At 40.9% G+C, this 21,671-nt stretch overlaps 2 protein-coding genes and 1 long non-coding RNA gene across 4 annotated transcripts; 1 reads left to right on the top strand and 2 right to left on the bottom strand.

The window, feature by feature from the left end:
- Positions 1-1,471: 1,471 nt before the first annotated feature.
- On the bottom strand, positions 1,472-11,862 carry efhb (EF-hand domain family member B). The gene is made up of 13 exons (XM_004078522.4): positions 11,531-11,862; positions 11,285-11,344; positions 11,021-11,164; positions 6,492-6,669; positions 6,310-6,396; positions 6,049-6,178; positions 5,857-5,937; positions 5,693-5,760; positions 5,459-5,613; positions 5,069-5,276; positions 2,613-2,801; positions 2,345-2,526; positions 1,472-2,003 (listed from the first exon to the last, which is right to left on the bottom strand). Exons 1-13 carry the CDS (start codon positions 11,597-11,599, stop codon positions 1,857-1,859), a joined length of 1,698 nt encoding a protein of 565 aa, XP_004078570.1. The 5' UTR covers positions 11,600-11,862; the 3' UTR covers positions 1,472-1,856.
- LOC110016722 lies at positions 3,420-4,229 on the bottom strand. Its single transcript, XR_002292055.2, has 2 exons — positions 4,131-4,229; positions 3,420-4,075 (listed from the first exon to the last, which is right to left on the bottom strand). It is a non-coding gene; the product is annotated as an uncharacterized LOC110016722 (long non-coding RNA).
- A 1,179-nt stretch (positions 11,863-13,041) lies between the features above and the next one.
- LOC101157247 (ras-related protein Rab-5A-like) lies at positions 13,042-21,279 on the top strand. 2 transcript variants are annotated; one of them, XM_020710481.2, is made up of 6 exons: positions 13,042-13,241; positions 15,444-15,668; positions 16,190-16,341; positions 17,579-17,701; positions 17,810-17,903; positions 19,872-21,279. In XM_020710481.2, exons 2-6 carry the CDS (start codon positions 15,503-15,505, stop codon positions 19,985-19,987), a joined length of 651 nt encoding a protein of 216 aa, XP_020566140.1. In that variant the 5' UTR covers positions 13,042-13,241; positions 15,444-15,502; the 3' UTR covers positions 19,988-21,279. The 2 variants fall into 2 exon arrangements, with proteins under 2 accessions (XP_020566140.1, XP_004078445.1); XM_004078397.4 differs by having other exon boundaries at positions 13,043-13,246; positions 15,446-15,668.
- Positions 21,280-21,671: the final 392 nt, after the last annotated feature.

Here is a 21,671-nt window from a genome sequence, read left to right as displayed (position 1 = left end):
TGCAGAGACGGCCTTTGAAGGGAAGAACCTGAAATGCACAGTTGGTTGCAGAGGCGGAGGATCGTGGATGGAGAGTCGGAGTCCGCCCAGCGGAGGTTGGATGTAGAGGCTCTGTGAAAAAGCCGGCTTGCTCTCTCCTGGAAGTGAGGGGTATTAAAGGGCGGAGCCTATTGCAGGTGATAAAAAGGAAAGGCTGACGGCTGCTGGCTGTTGTGAGCTCTTGTGGAGAAAGGGACAGGATGAAAAGCTAGGAAAGGAAGTGACATTTACTTGTGGATTTACTGGGATTAGTTGTTTGAAAATGGAGGGATTTTTAGCTTTTTTCTATTTGGATAAAATGTTAAGCTGAAATCAAATATTTTTATTCTTCCGTGTGTTTATTTATTACTATGGAAGAATATAGAAGTCCTTAATCCCGACATGTTTTCCTCAGAAGGTGCGACCCTACCAGCTGTCGCACACACCTGTCAGGTGACCACGTCCCCCCCGTCTTCCTGGATTTCTTTACTCCAATGTCAAAACCTTTTAGTTTCTTTTTGACTATAAGTGTTTTAAACAGAGAGAAGTGGATTCTGCTAAGAGGAGTTTATGGCAGTGGGACTAAGGAAGTTTTATTTTGAAAAACGATTAGATTCTCTCCACCACATCCGGCTCGTTCTTGACAGTCGCTCTGTCACAGGGTTGAAAATTCATCCACTGCTTTCTTAAAAGCCCCCAAAGCGCAAAGTTAAGAAAAAACAATCGCATATTCTTTTGGCAGAGCCAGAGAGGAAACAGAAGAATATACCTTGACTTCAAAATAAAAGAAAGCTGCAATTAACAGACAAAAACCAAGAGTCTTTACTCCACATGTGGATTATTTGTGACAGTTGTTCCTACAGACCATAATAATAATGCAGAATATTAAGCAACCATCTGTTTATTCTTACAAGGATGCTGCTAATACAGTTGTTCAAGCTGTGGATTCACATTTATTATTATGTTTAGAAAATACCAGTTTTAGTAACTTTTGAATTTTTTTTATTCATGGTCATGAAGTTGGCGTTTGATGTTTTAGCTTCCACTTTGACAGTTATGGGTTAGAATCACATTTTAATGGTTCCTACATGCTATTTAGTGTATGAATAAAGTTTAAAGCAGCTGCAGATGTTTTATAAAAGGATGAAGATAAACTTAACTCTCAAAAGTTAAGAAAAGCTGGAGGCCAAAAATAAATTCAGACTCCAACTTCAGGCCTGTACAGACCGGTCTGGGAAAATACTGTTTGACATTAAAGGTTGGAGGCCACCGCCCCCCAATACTGGAAGGTTCTTGTCCTTTAATGAGTGTCTCATCTGTTGGATGTCTGAATCATTTGCAGCGTAAGGCTTTACTGAAAAGTGAGATGAGGATTTCATCTTTTTAAATGTTTTCTAGATTAGGATTTTGTCTTTCCATAAACAGAAACTTTATGAGAAAAAAAAAAGTTTGAATAAAAATATTTATTTTATTTTTTGACAAGAACAAAAACTAAATGCATCCATGCTCCCCATTTTCAACATGCAAGAACAAAAATAGACAAAAATGATGTTTAGTTAAAGATTTACGTAATTATTCAAGGTAAATTTATTGTCATGAACTTTACGTTATAAAAAAAATACCAGAGTTATGATCTTCGACACTCATACTTATTCATAACTCCTATCATTGAAGGCACTTAATTCAGGAACAGGCTGCGACGTTCCCCATAAAGATCCATCTGACAAATTAGAGATTATTCTATGAAAATGTGTTTTTCTTTGTGGATTTCTGACTTCATTTGCTTTCATTAAACTTAAAAATGGAGAAATATCCGATAAAGAGAAAATACGCTGACGTTACATTGCTTTTATTTCCTTTAGTGTGTTACGAAAAGTCTCCACACAAACCTCCCTGTTTGGACGTTTCATGGACGCCAGCGTCCAGGCTTCCTCAAATGTCTTCTCTGAAATGTCCACACCAACATTCCTGAAGATCTCTGAAATCTGAAAAAAGGTCAAAAATAAACACTTTTCTGTCGTTTTTAAATCACACTTTCTTCGCTTCAATACACAGAAAACAAAATCTAACAAGATGCTGAACGAGTTGTAATGTAAAAATATAAGTGCCTAGAAATTTCTAAAGACAGCTCAACGAGCAGACCCGTCTAATTAGGTCAAAGTTCACCACAATAATCAAAGAGGACTGAGCAGATTATCTGAATCCAAGGATTAGCAGAGGCAGATCCACAAATGTCAACATATATGTGAGAAGTCTTTATTAATTTCGTTCAAATCCCAGCATTCAGAGACAGACGAGCATCCTTCAACCAGAGGAGAGACTTTACCTCCTCCTTGGAGCGAGGACAGAGGAAGTGCTCCTCATGAACTCCTCTGAGGGCGTGAACTGATGGATGTAGAAGATCTGCTGCTGTGGACGAGTCTCCGTAGTTTGTGGTGTCGCCCATCCTCTTGAGGCGTGGAGCTGGAAGATCGGAGCGAACAGATGGGACGCCGGATGTGCGGCTATCTGTGGAAAGGCACAACACACAAAAATGAAGGGAAAAAAAGAACGAAAAGAAAAGAGTTTGGTACTTAAATTCTCCCTGGACTGACTTGATGTGTGACTGACAGCCCCGGTGAGAGAGGAGGAGGTCATAAACTGGTCTGGAGCTGCGCTTGTTCTTGTCAGTGTTTTGATGGGCTTCTCGGTGCTGCCGGGTCTAACTGGCTCCGGATCTTCAGGCTTGATCGAGGCCTGAAAGAGAAGCTGCTGTGCTGGTTCTGATGGGCAGGACTGATGTTCTAAGAAAGAGAAAAACAACACAGAAGCTTTCTCAAAATAGGCAAAACGTGCAGGACTCCTGCATAAGATTTATTCAGACTCAGAATTCTTTGTCATTCGTGCACAGCATGGACGATGCACTGCAGAGCAAAATTAAGTTCCTGCGGCCACAAAACAAAACAGCATCTAAACATTACAAGCAATAGAAGGACACAGACAAGTCAAAACGGGTTAGTGAGGCAGACGCAACATAAAGACAAACAATTCAGCCGTGCAAAGAGATTATGTGCAAAAAGTGGAAGGAGAAATCAGAGGATGAACAAAACCTGAGGGTTCTGCAGGAGTTCAGGAGTCTTACTAAAACCCTTAATAAACAGAATTCCACCATCAAACAGAAAAGGTTACAGAAATACTTTTATCTTGTTAGCATCTATTTTCAGATACTTTAATCTTTCTGCTATCAATTCCGTTTTTGTAACGACTTTGAAAGCCAAAGGATTAGATGTGAATTTTCTGGCCTTTCATAACCATATAAGTTTTATTCATTTACCTATAATCAATATTCAAACTTTCAGTAGTCACAGGATCAAGCTTCACGTGCTTTTTGATTTCTTTTTTCAGAACGTCTAGATTTTATACTGAAAAGCTCGTCACTTGTGGTCCTGACAGCAGATTTCAGCACTTTTCCAACTTAACAAGCATTTAGAATTTATTTTGTAATTTTTTTGAAAAATTCAGATGCATTTTCGGTTGAACAAACATTTAAAACGTGATCTTTTTCTGAATGTTTTTGCTTATTTTTGTTGCCGGTCTAACATTTCTCAGCACTGTTTAACGTGTTATGCAGGTATTTAGCTCATTGAAGCAGTGCCGGTTCTAACTCAGACTATTATGCAGGCCATGTACGGTCCACTTCCCATCATCCAGGCAGCTGACAGCTGACAGGCTGTTCAACACTAAAGCCCAGTGGAAGCTAAAGCTCTGTTTCCAGCCTGTAAACCATCTATGAGGGCAGCACATCTGTGTCCGAGCTGCCAAAGTCTTCATGACGTCAAGCTAGAAAACTGAACACGTAGACTATGACAGGACACAGACTCCACAGATATCTAAATCGTTGCTGCGGGGCAAAAACTCAGGAACTACCTGTCGATCCCGTTCTGTCACTCCAAACATGCAAACAAACATCCTAAAATGTCAGAAGAATCTCAACCAACAGAATATTTGAACCATCAAAACAATGTTTTATTGAATCTAACATATTATGTTAGCATATAGAAATCTAAGAGAAACCTTCCTGAATTTTTCCATTTAATCCACAAACACCAGGGTTTCATAGACTCCAGCTGGACCCGTTTGAGCAGCCAAATGAGACGACAACAGTTAGAGACGCTGTCCTATATTTGAATGTTTTCTGGAGAAAAAGTATATTTGTGTGTTTCTGTGTCAACAAAAAAAAAAAAAAACCTGCAATAAACATCCTTCCTGGAATATCTTAAACGGTTCAAGGATTTGAAAGACCAAAAGTCACAGCTGGAAAAAGCTGAATATTTTAATAGTTGAATGGTTAAAATAGCTGAAAGTTGTAAAAGGAGTTAAGCGGCAAATACTGGTGGAAGATACTATAATAAAGAAACAGGAAAACAATGAATGCTTTATAGCATTAAAACAATTATGTGGTTATTCATAAAAGTCAAATAAATTAATTAAATCGTGTTTACCTGCTTTTTTTGGCAGCAAAGCTGAGTAAAAAGCTGCAGAGTCACAAAACAGTGTTTGGGAGCCTTTGGAGCAAACCATTGCAACAAGTGAAGGGGGTGGGGCTAAAGTTTATATTTTATGATTTTGTCCAGTTAGTTTACCATGGCATAATTGGTCTTTACAAATGTGTAAATATTTATACAGAATTACTATTGAAAGTATTTTGATGATTTATGTATACATTCAACTTTTTTGTAAATTGTTGTTCTTTGTGAAGTTTCTTGGTACTGAAAAGAAAAACCCAAAGATAAATTAAATAAATCTGCATTTATTTAAAAATTCACAAAATCCAAGTGAGCACTATTAACATATACCATCAACTCTATTTTGTTTTTATTTATTTTTAAGTTAAAAACAAATATTATAATTATTATAATTATTTTTAGCACTTGGCGCATCTCATTTTTAGCCATATTTCCTGTTTTTCAGCTTCCTAACATGCGTCTCTTCTGCCCACATTTAAAGGGGCAAACACTTCTGTTTGCTTCCATCCAGCCTGGGTCGGTGAGAAGCCGTGCGGCTCACTGACCTTTCCGCTGACCGCGCAGCTTCTGGCTGTGAAGGGGCATCAGGTCCTTCCAGTTGAGGAAGTTAGCAAACTCTGTGAAGCTGAGAAGTCCGTCTTTGTCTGCGTCACAGTAGGCCAGGAGCTGATCCACAACCGCTTCCTTCACATCCAGCTGGAACTCACGGAAGACCGCCTTCAGGTCGTCCTTGTCGATCATTTCCTTTCCTTTCTAGTGATTTACAGGTTCACAGAAAAATGTAGATAACTAACTTTTGGACAGCAACATTTTTAACAAACGATATCAATCTGGTGTCTATCCTTTTTGCATTCTACTTTTAGATAATAGAACATTAAAGAACACAGGTGAAAAAGGGTTTTTCTGGTGTTCTATCAGGCTGAACCTGCTCCTGCCTTGTCATAATGTTGGAAGGCCTTCATCAAAGAGGGAAAGTTCTGGAAGTTGAGATTCCTGAGGTGGTGTCTCAGGGCTTGGACCTGACCACTCCAGCTGTCACGACCTCTGGTGTACTGACCCGGCTCTGCGCAGTGGATTATTTCTCCAGCTCCTGTGAAGGGAGGAGCTACGTCATGAAGATATTTCAACTATTTTCTTGGATGTGTCTTTGTTTTTATCAGCAGATCTACCCGTGTAATCTGGTGGCACAACGATTCCAAAAATGTGATCGGTTGGAAGCGGTGGAGCATTTAGTTTTCTGCAAGCAAAAGATATTAATTTAAATATTGCGTACATTTAACAGAACAGGTCACAAAGGAGGTCAAAACTAAAAATAAATAATAAAAAACCTTACATGTTCTCAACTTTTCCAAACTCCAGTGCCAGTTTTTCCTTGGTACCAGATCTCTGCCAAACGGGGTTTGGATTATAAAACCTGTGCAAAATAATCCCATCAGATTGAAGAGGACTGACTTGAACATATGAAGTCAGTAGAGCAAATGAAGAACAAACATCACATTGTTTCATTCGTCATGTTATGACTCACTTCTGTGTCTCTCCGAGCCATTTGAGGGTTTTCCCAACGATGCGCCCGTCGTTGAAATGTGGCGTCGGGATCCCAAACCTGCAGTCGTCACTGAAACATCTGGAGTCGTATTTTCTATTGAGTCGCCCTCCTGGAATGGACCAAAGTGAAGAAATTGGGTTTGGTTCAGTGCAGTCTGACATTCCTCCAACAGACTGAGGAATCTGGATCCTTAAGCATCCTGCTTGGTGCTGCTGCAGAAGCAAAAGTGTCACTCCTTACCAACAAAATAGTCCTTGTGGCTTCTAACGTCCGTCTCCATCTCCTCTGCGGTTTTAGAAGGGTTTATGATCTCACGCACATCCAGCCCTGCATCATTCAGCAAAACAACTGTTAAATATTTTGTTTTCGTCACTGAAACTTTGACTCGACTACATTTTAAAGCTGCATGTTTTTTACTTTACCTTTAACCGTCTTTGTACCAAATATGGTCGTGCCGTCAAACCAGGAAGGAAGCTGAGCTGGTTGGTCTCGTGAGCGACCCAGCGGAGCTTTCCTTCTGGAAGCGTACACAGACTCCTTGACCTCCAGCATCTTCTCTTGGAAGAGCGTCTTTTGAGGAGGATTCAACAAGCTCTGGTCCTGAAAAAAAAAAACATCATTTGTACTTGCATCTTTAAATTTGTATTTATATTTTTTTCCATATTTGTTGCACTTTTGTCATCTCGTGAGTTTAATATTTCTCTTACCTTATTCAGGTTTCTTTGAACATACTGACAGACCGGCCGACAACAAAAAAAACCTTTGATGGAAGCAGTTTGAAAAGCTGCAATAGCTAAAAGATCTAAATAAATAAAAATATACTCTGCATCTACAGAGATTCAAGAACAGATGAGGAACAAAGTCACAAGGAGATCCATGACCCAAACATGGAGGAAACATGGAACAGTGAAGATCCAGAGAGCAACAAGAACACAAGGACAACTCATCCAGGAGGTCATCAGAGGAGCAGAAGACGGTCAAAAGAAGGACTCGGCTAAGATCAGAGCTCATGATCCAACAGTCAGAAAGAGACTTTTGAACAAACACGGATCCACGAGACAGTTCAAGGAGGAAGACGCACAGAAACATCTGGATCGTACACAAAACCTCTGGACTAACGTTCTGATGAAACACAAGAGGAATTTTCAAACGTCTCAAACTGAAGAAAAATCACATCAGAGCAAAAACTGAATCTTAAGAAAGTAAAAAGACTCTTGTTTCAAGAGAATTTGTCTTTTTTCAATCTTACAAGAAAAGCAATTTTATAAAGTTTTTTTCAACAGCAAAATAATCTTAATTTAAGAAAACAAGCCCGATTGACTAGAATATTTTTCTTAAATGAGGAATTCTTGGTAAGACTCTTTCATTCCCCATTAGCAGATTTGTTTTCTTATTTGATTTTTGATTTTGATTTTATTGATTTATTTCAAGCATTGCAGTCAAAGCAATAAAGAATTTACACATATTTATCAAACTCATTACAGAAATGATGAAATGCATAGATTAAAAAGACAGAAAACAAAACAAAAATCTTACTTAAATCATATATGCTTAATTGAATATAGTGATAATTAACTGAGGTATAAGTAGAGTTTGATTTATTGCTTGAAAAGGAGTGGGAAGAAGCAAGCTTATATAATCCCCCCCCCCTACTAAGTTCATTCATTTGATAGTTTTACAGTGTTTTATATACGGTTCTGATCAGATAGATTCTTTTCAAGTAACAAAATCCAGTGCCTAGAAATGATTGATGATCTTCAGAAAACATTCATTCATGATTTCAGTAAACGGTAACGATACCGATATTTAATAATAATTGATTATCATTAGAACACATGATAACATCAAACTAGTAATTATTGCTACACATTGCAGATCAAGTAAATAAAATCAATAGCTTATTGATTGTAATTCAAACATTTAAGTAATCATTATTGCACATTAGAATGTAAAAGTCATTAGTTTTAATTAAAGGATCTTTGATTATTTCACCACAATCAAGTTCACACATGGATTTGGAATTATTCAAACACCTGTTGATCCTTAAATCCTCTTATCTTCATATCCTGAAATAAGAGTTTCTTTATACATTTTCTTGAATATTTGAACATTTTTTGAGCTCATTACATAACCCGTTCCAAAGTTTAGTGCCACACACCGACACAGAAACTTTTCTTTGTGGTTCTTATCAGTTTGATCTTGAAGTTCCTACATCCCCTTTGGATATTGAATGGTAACGATTTCCAACTGGCTCTGTATAAAAGTTGTGCAGTGTAAAAATCCACAAGGTCATACAGTTTTAGAAGTCTTGATTGATAGAATAGATTGTATGATCAAGATATCCGGCTTTATGTACAATTCTGACGGCTCGTTTTTGAAGTAAAATAGAGAGGATGTAGTGAACTCTTGTAATTATTCCCCCAAATTTCTATACAGTAGGTGAAATATGGTAATATTAAAGAACAGTACAATAAATATCTACTGTTGTATCCTAATATATGTTTAGATTTATTTACGATTGAAATACTTTTTGAGACTTTAGTTTGTATGTGTCTGATGTGAGGCTTCCAAGTTAGTTTGTCGTCGATAAAAACCCCTAAGAATTTGATTTCTGTAACACTTTTGATTAAGACATTATTTATTTCAATTGAGAGCTCTTAATTTGCATTGAAGTTTCCAAAAAACATCACCTTGGTTTTATCTAGGTTCAAAGATAATTTGTTGTAATCCATCCATAATTTTATTTTATTTAACTCTGTGTTCACCACCTTGATAAGTTCCCTCTGATTGTCTGTAGAATAGAATATGTTTGTGTCATCAGCAAATAATATGAGTTTCATAAGCTTTGAAACATTGAATATATCATTTATGTCAATAATGAATGGCAACGGGCCCAGAATTGATCCTTGTGGGACACCACAACTTACCTCTTTGGTTTCTGATGTATGTATGTGTTTCATCAATCTTCACAAATTGTTTTCTTCCCGTTAAATAGCTTTTGACCCAAGTTAACGCTAGTCCTCTTATCCCAAACACTTCCAGTTTGTCAAGTAGGATGTCACGATTGAGAGTGTCAAATTCTTTTTTTAAGTCAATGAAAACTCCAGCTGCATATTTATTTTTGTCCAGAGCGTTTTTGATTTCCTCCACAGCATCAATGATAGCCAATGAGGTAGATCTATTTTCTCTAAAACCATATTGGTTTTCATTTATAATGTTATGTTTTTCAATGAATAAAGCTAATTTATCATTGAATACTTCTTCTAAAATTTTTGAGAATTGTGGAAGAAGAGAAACAGGTCTATAGTTTGTAAATTGGTGTTTGTCTCCACTCTTATAGATGGGAATCACTTTGGCTATTTTCATTTGGTTTGGGAATCTCCCAGTTCGTAATGATAAGTTACATAAGGATGTTAGAGGCTTAGATAAACTATAGATGACTTTTTTTCTGTGTGGAGTTTGCATGTTCTCCCCGTGCATGCGTGGGTTTCCTCCGGGATCTCCGGCTTCCTCCCACCGTCCAAAAACATGCTACATAGGTTGATTGGCAACTCTAAATTGTCCATAGGTGTGAGTGTGAGAGTGAATGGATGTGTGATTGAGGATATTCCACCCTGCGACAGACTGGCGACCAGTCCAGGGTATCCCTTGCCTACGCCCAAGTGGCCGGGATAGGCTCCGGCAACCCCGTGACCCCGAAAGGGAATAAACGGTTAAGAAGATGAATGAATGACTTTTTTCACCACCTTCATATCTATATCCTCACAATCTTTTGAGTTTTTACTCTTGAAATTATTCACAATTGATATCAGTTCATTTTTGTTCACATCAGAGAGAAAGATTGAGTGTGGGATCCTTTCGATGGGTGGATTATTGTCTTTGCTAGTTTTGCATTTTGGAATTTCCGCTGGCAACTCTGGACCCACGTTTACAAAATAGTTATTGAGACCATTTGCTGCTACATTGATGTCATAGCTTTGACCCTTCTCATCTGTAAAGTAATCTGGATAAGTTCACTTTTTTGTCCCATTTTTAATGATGTTATTTAATATTTCCCAAACTCGCTTTACGTTGTATTTATTTTCATTCAGTAGATTATTGAAGTACACTTTTTTACTGTAACGTGTTATTTCAGTTAGTTTATTTTTATATGACTTATATCTTTGTTCAGTTTCTCTTGTCCTCTGTTTTAAGAATATTTTTATAGAGGTTACTTTTCTTTTTACAAGCATTTTGTAGACCGGTGGTTAACAAAGGACATTTGGCAAATTTGTTCTTGAATTTATAAATTGGACAGTTCTTATTGTAAGAAAAGTCTTATATAAAGAAAGTCAGCCAATGTGGTAAGAATGAGTTATTCTTTAGGGGACTGTTTTTGCAGTGAGCAGTCAAACATGGTGGTGGTAGTGTGATGATGTGGGAATAATAACCATGAATTCTATCAGGAAAAAAATGTGCTTCAGGAGAAAGTTCACAACCAGGAAATGACCTTTTTCTCTTTGGCAGAACAAGAATGAAGGAAAACCGTAGTAAAGAGTTTTAAACTGGCACATAAAAACCTGGATTTAACCCAACTGAAATGATGAGACATGACCTACGACACACTCTATCAAATTCTCACGAGAGTCTGCAGTAAAAACAGGCTGCAATAAAAGTAAAAGGAAAAATATGTTTTGCCAGTTTTTCCAGTTTTAGACATTTCAAAAAAAATAAATAAAAAGCAACTTTGAACAACGGTAGGAAGCTTGACTTTCTGTTATAACTATACAAATTGTTGTTTGTCCCTAAGTTTCTTTTTCCTCTGTGCTCAGTGTTGGACTTGTACTTGTTTTGTGATGTCACATCTATGTTTTAATATAAACTAGTGTTACTTTTATTTTTAACTTACATTTGATCATTTTTGAGTTTAAGCGTTCTTTTACGTCAGTTGTTTTGCGTCTGCATCACTCACAGAAGGAGACGGTTTGGTGGAGACGCCATGAATGAGGCTGCTGGCGACATCTGGGTCACCGGCCTTCCCTCGGTGTACTCTGACAGCTCCCAGGCCAGGATGGATGCTGCTGCGGACTCTCCTCACAGCCGGGGGCGTTGGGGACTGAAAAAGACCAATTTCAGCATCAGTGAAGTTCACCTTTTTATTAAGAGGCATAGCAAAGAGGTGTGCACCATTTTTACCTGGGGAGTCCTATCAAATGTGCTTTCAGAATAAACCTACCCTTGAATTTTCTTGTAGGCAGCTGGCCACGTGATCTCCTTTAGGTTTCAGTTTTCCTGCCTGTCAATAAAAACAATATTAAATTGTAGGGGGGGGGGGCTCTTAATTATTTTTTTCCCTTCTTGTCTTCCATTTTATTATTAGTCTGTTTAACCACTAACAAAACGTTATAAATATCGGGGTTTTATGAGAGTTAACCGTTAGGCTAATGTAGCGTTAGCTTAAATTCATCTAAGTTTAACTCACCCTCGGCATGTTTCGGTGAAAAGCGGAGTCAGCCACTTCATAAGTGGAGTAGCTGTTAGTGAAATTCATCTCCACGTTGAAGAAAAAAAAACTTATGACGATTCTTTCAGAGGATCGACCATCTGAAAGTTTTAATGACGCCCTCAAAGCACCTGTTTTAACCACCGTTGCTTAGCAACGGGGGTTACCCGACGACACAGCGCAAACAAACGGATAGTTTGGTAAATAAAATAAAAATAAAAAAATTTAAACGTGTAAACTTGTACCAGAAAGATTATGTCTTTAATTCATTTTTTGGTAAGGGCTCGTCTTCTCTTATTTTCTCTATTTTTTATTTAATAAAGTTTATTTAAACGTTATTAATAAAGTTTACTTAAACTTTATTTAAAATATTATTTTAAAACATGTTTTTTTTTATTCTTTTCTTTTCATTATCAAGTTTCCCATAACCAGAGAATGAATTAAATACATGAAAAATGTGATGGAAAACGTTTAACTATAAAACTTTTTAAACAGTTTCTCTTTATTCCACTTAGATTAAAAATGCAATAATTGTTGTGTTTGTTTTTAACAAGAAAAAAAGACAAAAAAAATTAGCATGGATTACTTTTTTCACACAAATTAATATATTTGTCTGAAATTAAAATTAGAATTGACACATAAAACCAGCGATCTTTGTGCAAAAACAAAGTTTCACATACAAAAAAAAGAATAATGTGGAATAAGATTATTTTGTCATAACCACAAATATCAGCATCTGAAGTTTTTTTTGATTGTTTAGAATAGATGGTATTTCTATGAGCAGAGCGGCTAAAGTTCATTACAAATGTGCTTCTGAATGTTTGTCTTTCCCTTCCCATCATCCATCTGTTTACACACTCTCCCGCCGGCTTACAGCCCCTCACACCCCCAACCTAACGTTAGCAGTGCAGCAAAAGTAGTGAGCAATATTGGAGCCATCCAGCCAGTTTTAAACCAAATGCATAAGCGCAGACGAGGAAAACAAAGGCATTAACGGTTAAAGGTGTTTTTCCGGAAATGGAGGCATCGGAATGGAGCAGAGCAGGGAGCTTGTGTCTTCTTCCAGTAGCTTCTACATCACAAGGTTTTTTTTTCCAACTGCAATTTTTTTATCTGCTACTGATACACAGCATTTGAATAAATACTCAGAATTTCCTTCTTCATTAGGAAAGTGACATAACAACATGTCAAAAGCACACTTTTAGGGAGTTTAACAGAGATGGGCAAAGGTTTAGCTGTTTGCAGGAAAAAAATAAAAATAAAATGAAAAAAAAAGTAAATTCAGCAAAGAGGAAGAATGTGTTTGTTTGTTTGTTTGTTTGTTTATGTTGGACTTAGCTCGGGACCATGTAATGAAGCCGGCTTTTGGCAGTCGGGATAAAAGCCTCTTGGACCCGTCCGGTTCGGAATCCCTCGGTCGCGCACCACAGCGGGAACAAACCGTGGCCTCTGATTGGTCGGTGGGCGTGACGCGCAGGCGGATTGTCAGTTCCAGTCATACGATCTGTCATCATCCTCCGTACAATGCGAAAAGGGAAGTTGAAAGAAGTGGGAGACGGAGACCGCGGAGCCTTATAAGAGCCAAACCCGTAGAAGCTGTCTGGATTCCCCCTACGCGGTTCACGGACACCCCGGTGCAACAAAGATTACCCCGCAGACTCCATTTGCGGCAGATCGGTTGCTCCTGTTTAGTAGGTAAGTAGCTAACATTGGCGTTAGCAAGCTACATGCTACGTAGCGGGCTCCTCCCGGTGAAGCCGAACACTATTATCCGAGGAGCTAACGCTAGCTTGACGAAGCCAAAGGGCCGTTCGTGTGATGATCGGTGGATGATCCGGATGAGTCGACCCTTTTGGGAGCACTAACGAAACAATCGGCTTCTAACATCAGAACCAGGCTGTCCGGTCCGCTGACTGACGGTGGGGGATTTTATTTTAGCGTCATGCTACCACTAGCGTTAGCCATCTGTCAAGCCGTACACACCCTAAAGTGCATCATCCATGTTTTCTCACGCGTTACATAAGTGACACTCCCGCTGTGTCCCGTTGTGCGTTCCCGTACACGTTACACCGCCGGCGTTACTCGGACTTTAGGTCCAGACTTTGTTTGTAAAGCTGCGAACTAGCCGTGATGCTAATGCTAGCAGTTGTTGCTTTGCGGAGCAGCAGCATAACAGGTCTTTTGTGGTCATCTGTGTGTCGTAACGAGATTTCAACCAAGTCGTCTGCAATTATTTTTGGAATGGTGGGTCTGAAATAGTTTATTTAAAAAATAAAAGGAGACTAAAATATAAACATTGTTGTTGTTATTGGTAATGTTATTCTAGGTTTCTAAACTTGAACTGGGTTCCATGGAGTGTGTCATCATAGGTGTGCCAGAGGTTTGGCCTGGTTTGCCTAACAATCCGCACACAGGACATCCCAGTGGCTCCTCTCATCTGTCCCCTCCCCTCAGAAAACAGCCGTCTGTTGACGTTTCATTCTTGTTGGGCTCCTCGTAGCAGGATGTCAGATGTTCTCTGTGGAGCGACATGAATAACCAGCAGAACCAGGCTCACAGGGGGTTCTGGTCTTCAAGTGGACTTTAAAGGGTCAGCTGGTTCATCGGAGGGTTTTCGTCAGGTTCACTCAGATGAATAGAATCTGATAAAAACATAGAGAGAGAGACAAAATAATGACCCTGATGACTGAAGCACCTAAACATTGTTTTTGTCAGGTGTGGCAGATGAAAACAATTTGCATTCTGGGCCAAAACGTGGTTCTGACAGACTCAAACAAGTTTTAAATGTAAAGGTTTTCCACTAAAGGTTGGACCACTAATAAAATTCTAAAATCAAATAAATGCAATGCCAGTTTCCATTGAAGCCCCATCATACAGCTGTCCTGGCTCAACTTGCAGAAACAATTTGAGTTTTAATCTGGTGTTTCTAACCGTGAAGAAACACAAACAAGATCACAAATTCACAGTCCTTTTTCTTATTTTTTAAATGTGATTACCGGTACTCACTACTCGCATTTGCATAATGGCTGCACCGGTTTCTTGGGAGGTTTTAACTAAAGTTCACTTGCAGGTCACACGGATTCTGCATAATGTTAAGTTTTAACTTTTGCTTACTTCAGTTTGTCACAATCTACTTTCTGTTGCCATCAAATAAACACAAAAGAGTCCCAAGATGTCATGTGACGGGATAAAACCCTGTCAGGAACTTAAGATTATTTTGTGACTACCAAATGAAAATGTTTTAATGATAATTTTCAATTTAAACTAGAAGGAGCTGCATTTTCAGAAGAAAATGCAGGATTGAATGCTATATTGCTGATTGAAAATAATTGGGTAATAATTGGGACCAAAAAAAAGAAGAAATGATCAAAGTGGACCATAAATAAAGTGAAAACAGCACAAAAACAAAAAAGATATTGTTGTGAAAAATGCCAGCGCCGGGCATCGAACCAGCAGGCTTCTGCACCCCATTTATTTCAATGGAGGCAAAAATCCTGGAATATCTTGAAAAGTCAAAGCATTTGAAGGACCAAAAGTCAGAGCTGGAAAAAGCTGAAAGAGCTGAACATTTGGATAGTTGAATGGTTAAAACAGCTGATAAATTGTAGGAGTTAAGCGGCAAAAAAATGTCTGAAGATACCGTAATAAAGAAAGAGAAACAGGAAAACAAAGGTTGAAGGCTTTATAGCAACCAACCTGTTAGGTATTATTTTAATCAATTTCCCAGTCGTGGGATCTTTTCTATTCTTTCTAACAGCTGGTGAGATCTGGCCTTTCAGGAAACGTCTGGCTCTTCTATTTGCTAAACCGGATCAATAAACAAAAGCCACAGCTGAAGTTTTCAAGATTACCAGAAATCCTTCTAGATCTGTGCTCTTCCCTTACCCTCCCCAGGTTCTACAGCTTTCCCTCCGCTTCGACGCTTGGGGGAAGGAAACAGACCAGAGTGACATGGCGAGTAGAGGCGGAGCCACGAGACCCAACGGACCCAATGCGGGCAACAAGATTTGCCAATTCAAACTCGTTCTTCTAGGAGAGTCGGCGGTGGGAAAGTCCAGTCTGGTACTTCGTTTTGTCAAAGGACAGTTTCACGAATTCCAAGAGAGCACAATCGGAGGTAGGTGACCCAAAGGTTAGGCTAGTTTTTTTTTTTTTTTTTTTTTTGGTTCTGTTGCATTAATATACGGCTGGAACGGAGAAGACGTGGGCTTCATCACGGTTTTTGAGACAGTGTGTGAAAATAAACGTGTGACCAGCAGAAGGGGGAATTCAGTGGTGTTTGTTTTGACCACAGCCTGAAGGGTTAGTGCTGCAGGAAATGACAAACATAGACAGGTACAGCTCAAGACAAGAGTCACTCAGTTTCAGGTGTGTGGTGAGTTAACGCCGTCTGTCCTTTGTGTCATCCTACCTGTCAGTCATCGAAACATTCTGATCAGTTTGTGTTTTAGAAAACATGGCTGCAGTCTGTTTTTTGTCTTTGTTCGTCTGAACACGGGGGTTTTACTTCAGGCCTGTTTTTAGAAACGTGGAACACGCCGAGCAGAGAATCCACTGGTTTCCGTCGCTCAATAACTCTGCTGAAAGCGCTTTGCCGCTCACTTGTCAGGTCTTTTTCTGTGTCTCGTGTCCCTGCAGCTGCCTTCCTGACTCAGACGGTATGCTTGGATGACACAACGGTCAAATTTGAAATCTGGGACACGGCCGGTCAGGAGCGCTACCACAGCCTGGCTCCCATGTACTACAGAGGCGCCCAGGCAGCCATCGTGGTCTACGACATCACCAACGAGGTGAGGTCCGCCTCTACCGCTGCTTCACCTCTGACCGGCGGCGTCGTGGCAGAGCGGGGAGCCGTGGGGGTTTCCGTCTGAAAGCATCTCAGCTGAAAACAGCAGCTTCTTTTAGCCCTTTCACCTCGGCGAGAGATGAGTCATCAAAGTTGTTCCAACACTGAAGCAGCCGTCTTGTCTTCAGACGTATTGATGTCGCAGAAAGAAAAGGGTGGAGGGTTTGTTTGGACTTGCATTATGATGGAAAAGGGATTTTTGCTCCTCATAAATCAGCATTTTTGAGCTACTCTGCGTAAATGAAAGGCAGTTGCAGCGGTCCTGTTCCTGCTGACGTGCTGCATGTCAAAAAAGGTTCAAGATCCTGACATTTGTCACGACTGAGACGATGGGAAAGGAACGGCTCTGAAATGTGTGAGGAGGTTTGACCCAAACGTCTGCTTGGCTTCACTCTGGATGAAGTCTCTGAAGATCAGCGGCGGGTGGCAGAGCTTCCTGCAGAGTAGCCCCGCCCTCTTTTCAGCTCTGTAAAGAAAACCTGTTGAAGCAAGCTGAGTGGGCTGCAGACTGTGACTCTGGACAGTTTAGATGGAGGAAAGACAAAGGTCACGGGGAGTGTTTGACCTGGAGGCACCCACGGGGTGAAACGGGATTGATGAAAGCAGGGTGGTGGCAGAATGAAAGCGGGACTCGAGGTGGAAATGTGGTCGAAGCGGGGTAGAGGCAGGGTTAAAGCGGGTTCAAACGGGGTGGAGGAAGAGTGAAAGTGGGGATGGAAACAGGGTAAAAGCAGTGTGGAAATGGAGAGGCGCTGCAGGTGCATGGGGGGGGGCGTTTGGGTCAGGAATGAGTGTTTTTCTTGTTAACGGCTGCGGGCTGTGGTTAAGAGCTCGCTCGTCCGGCAGCCTGACAGAAACCGGGCGCGACCCGATGACCCCGCCCTCCACTTTTTTTCCTGTTTGCTCCGTTGTGAAAGCATCATAGGAAAAATAGAGTCCCTGATCGTTAGGATGGAGACTTTAGGTCCAAAATCAGCTCAGTGGAGACGATTTTTATTGAGCGGGTGTGTTTAAGGCGACCTGATAGAACAACAGCCCTAATCAGTTATTGTTTAGATGAGTTCAGTCCAATAATTCTACTGCATCTCCATCAAGGCCTCATGGCCTCATTTGACTGAAATAATCTGCTGTCGTCGTTTCCCTGAAAGCGCCCCCCCCCTGACCTCTGCTCTGTTTGGCAGGAGTCCTTTGTACGAGCCAAGAATTGGGTTAAAGAGCTTCAGAGACAAGCCAGTCCGAATATTGTAATAGCCTTGGCGGGGAACAAGGCTGATCTGGCAAACAAGAGAGCTCTGGACTTCCAGGTTGGTCCTCTTTAACTCCTTCATCTCCTAAAATCCTGGTCAGGCCCCAGCCTGAAAGCTGCAGACCTTCATTCAGACCGCTGCTGTCCTCATGTTGGCCTTTCGCAGGACGCACAGTCGTACGCAGACGACAACAGCTTGCTTTTCATGGAAACGTCCGCAAAGACTTCAATGAACGTGAACGAGATCTTCATGGCTATCGGTGAGTGCTCCAAAAACTCCCATCATGCTTTTCTGCTTTTCCATCACTTCGCTTCGGGTCGTTTCCTCTGAGCTTTGAGTCAAGGGGTCTTTGCTTCAAGAGGTGCAGAAGCTCCGTTATTGGGGGGGGGGGCACTTTGTCTCCCCCAAGAGTCACAAGACAGATCGGTGGCCCCGCCCACTTCCTGTGTCAGAGTGCAGGAGCTGAAGGTTGAACAGCATCTGCAGATGCAAATAAAGAATAAAGAAGACATTTTCTGTTGTAAAAATGACGGGAAGATGTTCCAGGATGTCATGAAAAACAACCTAAAGATTAAAAATAAAAAGGAAAATTACATTTGCAGATACCAAACAGTCCTTTCATGTGGGTGAAGAATATAGTAACAAAGGGAAAAGACAGAAGGACAAAGAATAACATTTGTACTTGTGATTTGTTCTTACCAATACTAATGAATCCTTCTGTTTGAACTCCAGTTTCTCTGAATAATAAATGGCTTAAAGTCTGTCCGAATCCTCACATTTATGAATTATTTGAACCTAATCAAGCTGAAATGAATCCATCCAGATTTAGGATTCAGTAAATACACTAAAGTAAAATCAGAAGGGTGAAGTTGTGCTGCTCCCATCCTTTCCAAACTCATGTCTGAGCAGCAGAAGAAGCTTCTGGTTCACATTTATAGAGACGTCTCCTCCTCTCTCACAGCTGTCAGCCTGTGGACTTCAACGTCACATTCATGATTCAATAATGTCGCCGCTCTAAAGTGGAGACTTCTTCTCCACTGAGTGGAAATCCTGGATAATTAAGGATGAGGTCCGGTTTTTCCTTAGACTTAGCAGGAGTTCGAGCGCGTCTGCGCAGACGTCCACGCGCAGACGTTCAGCTTCTGACAGATATGTCACTTCAAGTTCAGGAAAGAATCTGGGCTTGGGTCTCAGAAACTGAAATGTCCAAACCGTCCTGCATTTAAGAGCCAGTCTGGCTGTTTGTCTCCAGGGACCAGCAGCTTTGATGCTTCTGTCTGCAGGTCAAAAAACAGCTGGTTCATGCGTCTCTGTGGAAACCTGATCCACGGCTCGCTAGGATGTTTGGCATTTTTGATTTTTAACAGTAGATCTCCGCCGCAAATATGAAATCGTTTTGTCTTTGCTGAATCTGTAAATACTCCAGGTCTTCATAAGTAAACCTGCGTTTAATCGCACATCCTCTGTGGAGTTCAGAATCCCAGATTCCGGGTCCGTGGAATCACGTTCGACGCTCATGGCAAGCACGGGAAGAGTCACGATTTTTTTTATTTTTTTATTTTTTTTTGGGGGGGGGGGGTAAAAGGTAAAAGGGGGGTGGAAGCAGGGCAAAAGCAGGGACCTGAAACGAGTGAGAGAAGGGTCATCGTGAATCCTCCAGACCTCTGTAAGACGCTCAGGAGGAGATTTTAAAACAAAGTTTAACGCTGGATTCATCTACAAACGTAGAGAAACCTCCTGGTTTGATGAGCAGGAAGGAGTTCTCACCCTTAAGGAGACACTTCCAGTCTCCTGGTTTCTTTGAAACTTTAAAAAATGTGGATCAACTCTTGGCTGTTGTGTCAACATCATTAGAACAACAGCGTTCTGTAAAGAACGGGTCAGAAATGCAGAGCTTTCTGATTCCTGCAGCACAACTCCAGATGTCTGAAGCTCGACTTGAACCCGAACTCCAGGCCTCCTGCTGGTTTGCCACAAATCCTGCTGCTGCTTACCTGCACCAGGTGTGCTTAGCTAAGAAGGAGCTCCAACATGCCTGCCCTAAAAGGTTTTTTACCCAAAGCGACAAACAAATGAGGAAGAAAAGAGGCCAAAAACTGGGTCTCAGAGGAAAGGCAGAAGGTTCACAAACTCAGATTGTTTTGGTGGTAAAGTCTCTTCTTTTTGGCGCTCCAGCGCTCCTCTGTGTCCAGATTCTGAGGAAAAACCTGCTTCTCTGTCCCTGCAGCAAAGAAGCTTCCCAAGAACGAGCCGGCAGCTGCCGGAGCCAGCGGCGCCCGGAACCGGGGGGTGGACCTGACAGAGACGGCTCAGCCCGCCAGCCGCCCCTGCTGCAGTAACTAGCCCGGCTCCGCCTCCTCCTCCTCCTCACCTGCACACACGCCCCCTTCCACTCCCACCTCTCAGCCGAACAACACAGGTGGACGTCGGGCCCCCCGCCCGGCCGTCAGACCCGATCTTCATCCTCACTCCCCGGGATAGCGAAAGACTCTGTATAGCTTCATTTCTAATACTCTTTTGTTTATGTTCTTTTTTTTTAAAACTTTTTTTAAGAAGTGTATATCAGTATAATGGATGCATGTATCACTACACCGCCTGACGAGAAAACGACACATTTCTATCCTTTGGAAGACAAACCTGTTTGGGAACGACGAGCAAGCGCAAACTCTTTGTGATCTAGCGTCCGGACCCAGGGGGGGAGCGGCCGTCACCTGCAGCAGTTCGGGGGCTTAAACGCTCATTCACAGGGAGAGGAAAATAACCTAGTTAACCCCCGCCACCACGAGTCGAGACGGGAACGGATTTCTGCTCGTCCCACACGAGATAACCCAAGATTTTCCCAAAAGTCTGACTGAAAACAAACAAACAAAAAAGAGCTCACGTGGGGACAAATATTTGCCAAGGTAGTAAAGAGGAAGGGCGAAGACAGTCCAGCATCCTCCTCATCGATGTTACAACATCACCGTCTGTTCATGTTTCCATTCAGGCCAGAACTCCGCCCCCATCTGTGTTGGCGGTCCGGCTCCCAAAGGGTGGAGGCTAATAGAGCAGATAAATTGGATTACTACTCTTCGTCTCATTTATGTGGAAACAATATATATACTCTAATGTGGTTATGATAGAGTGCAATTTTGTCTTTTCTTTGACTCCAGCTTGCAGAGCTCATGGGCTCTCCAGGAAATGTATCCAGAGATTCCGAACAATTGTACAGTTCAGTCTTTTTTTTTTTTTTCCCCCTCTTTTTTATGTCTTCATGCTAAACCTTTGTCACTTTCTGCTCAAATATCAAACAGTGGTGATCTTTTAGGCATGTGTAGTGTTATTAACCGACTCCCTCCGGTGTCTCGTCGTCACTTTGGTTTCCTCCATGAAGGTCGGTGGGTGTGTTTGGGAGGAACTTCTACCGCGTCACAGTGTTGATCACCTTTTAGTTGTTCGACGACCGCCCCCGGATTTTGATACCACGGACTGTACTGGACATCGTTAACCTCCAGCTGTAAGCAGGTAGCATCATTAACCCAACCGGTGATCTCTTCCAGCTCAATGAATTCTAATGATGTAAAACAGCATTACTAGTGATGGGCTGATCATTTTTGACTGTCTGAAAACATCCAATAAAGAGCTCTGATAAAGACTTTCGGACCGTAGCCTGTCGGTCAGATCTTCCATCCCATGATTTCTGTGATGAAAAAAACAACATGAAAATGAGGCAAAGAAAGAAATCCAAACCAAGAAATGGCATCAAAACAAGAAGGAAAAAAAATAGTTGCATCAATAAAATCATCTGAAGTATATCTCCAATACACCAACCAAACCTGAACACCATGAGGTTTGAGACATAAAAAGGTTATTTTAGATTCCTAAAAAAAACACATCTTCAGTTGTGCACAGCTTCATGTATTCAGTTTTAGTATTTTTTTTTAACTAGTTCCAGATCCTTTTATCAAAATAAAGCAATCTTGTTAAAACCCCTGTGCTATCTTAGATGACCCCCCCCTTACATTGACGTGTTCTCCCTACCATGACA

Source organism: Oryzias latipes, chromosome 16, assembly GCF_002234675.1.
Source record: "Oryzias latipes chromosome 16, ASM223467v1".
Taxonomy (NCBI): Eukaryota; Metazoa; Chordata; class Actinopteri; order Beloniformes; family Adrianichthyidae; genus Oryzias; species Oryzias latipes.
This window is presented reverse-complemented; position numbering and strand designations above follow the sequence as displayed.

What these genes read in the sequence shown, in the direction of transcription:
- LOC101157247 (XM_020710481.2), top strand. Translation starts at nt 15,503, where the DNA reads ATGGCGAGTAGAGGCGGAGCCACGAGACCCAACGGACCCAATGCGGGC. An exon ending in TCTACGACATCACCAACGAG is followed by an intron (nt 16,342 to 17,578) that starts GTGAGGTCCGCC and finishes TCTGTTTGGCAG; the next exon opens with GAGTCCTTTGTACGAGCCAA. An exon ending in CGAGATCTTCATGGCTATCG is followed by an intron (nt 17,904 to 19,871) that starts GTGAGTGCTCCA and finishes CTGTCCCTGCAG; the next exon opens with CAAAGAAGCTTCCCAAGAAC.
- efhb (XM_004078522.4), bottom strand. Translation starts at nt 11,599, where the DNA reads ATGAATTTCACTAACAGCTACTCCACTTATGAAGTGGCTGACTCCGCT. An exon ending in GCCTACAAGAAAATTCAAGG is followed by an intron (nt 11,165 to 11,284) that starts GTAGGTTTATTC and finishes GGTCTTTTTCAG; the next exon opens with TCCCCAACGCCCCCGGCTGT. An exon ending in TGGCTCGGAGAGACACAGAA is followed by an intron (nt 5,938 to 6,048) that starts GTGAGTCATAAC and finishes TATTTTGCACAG; the next exon opens with GTTTTATAATCCAAACCCCG.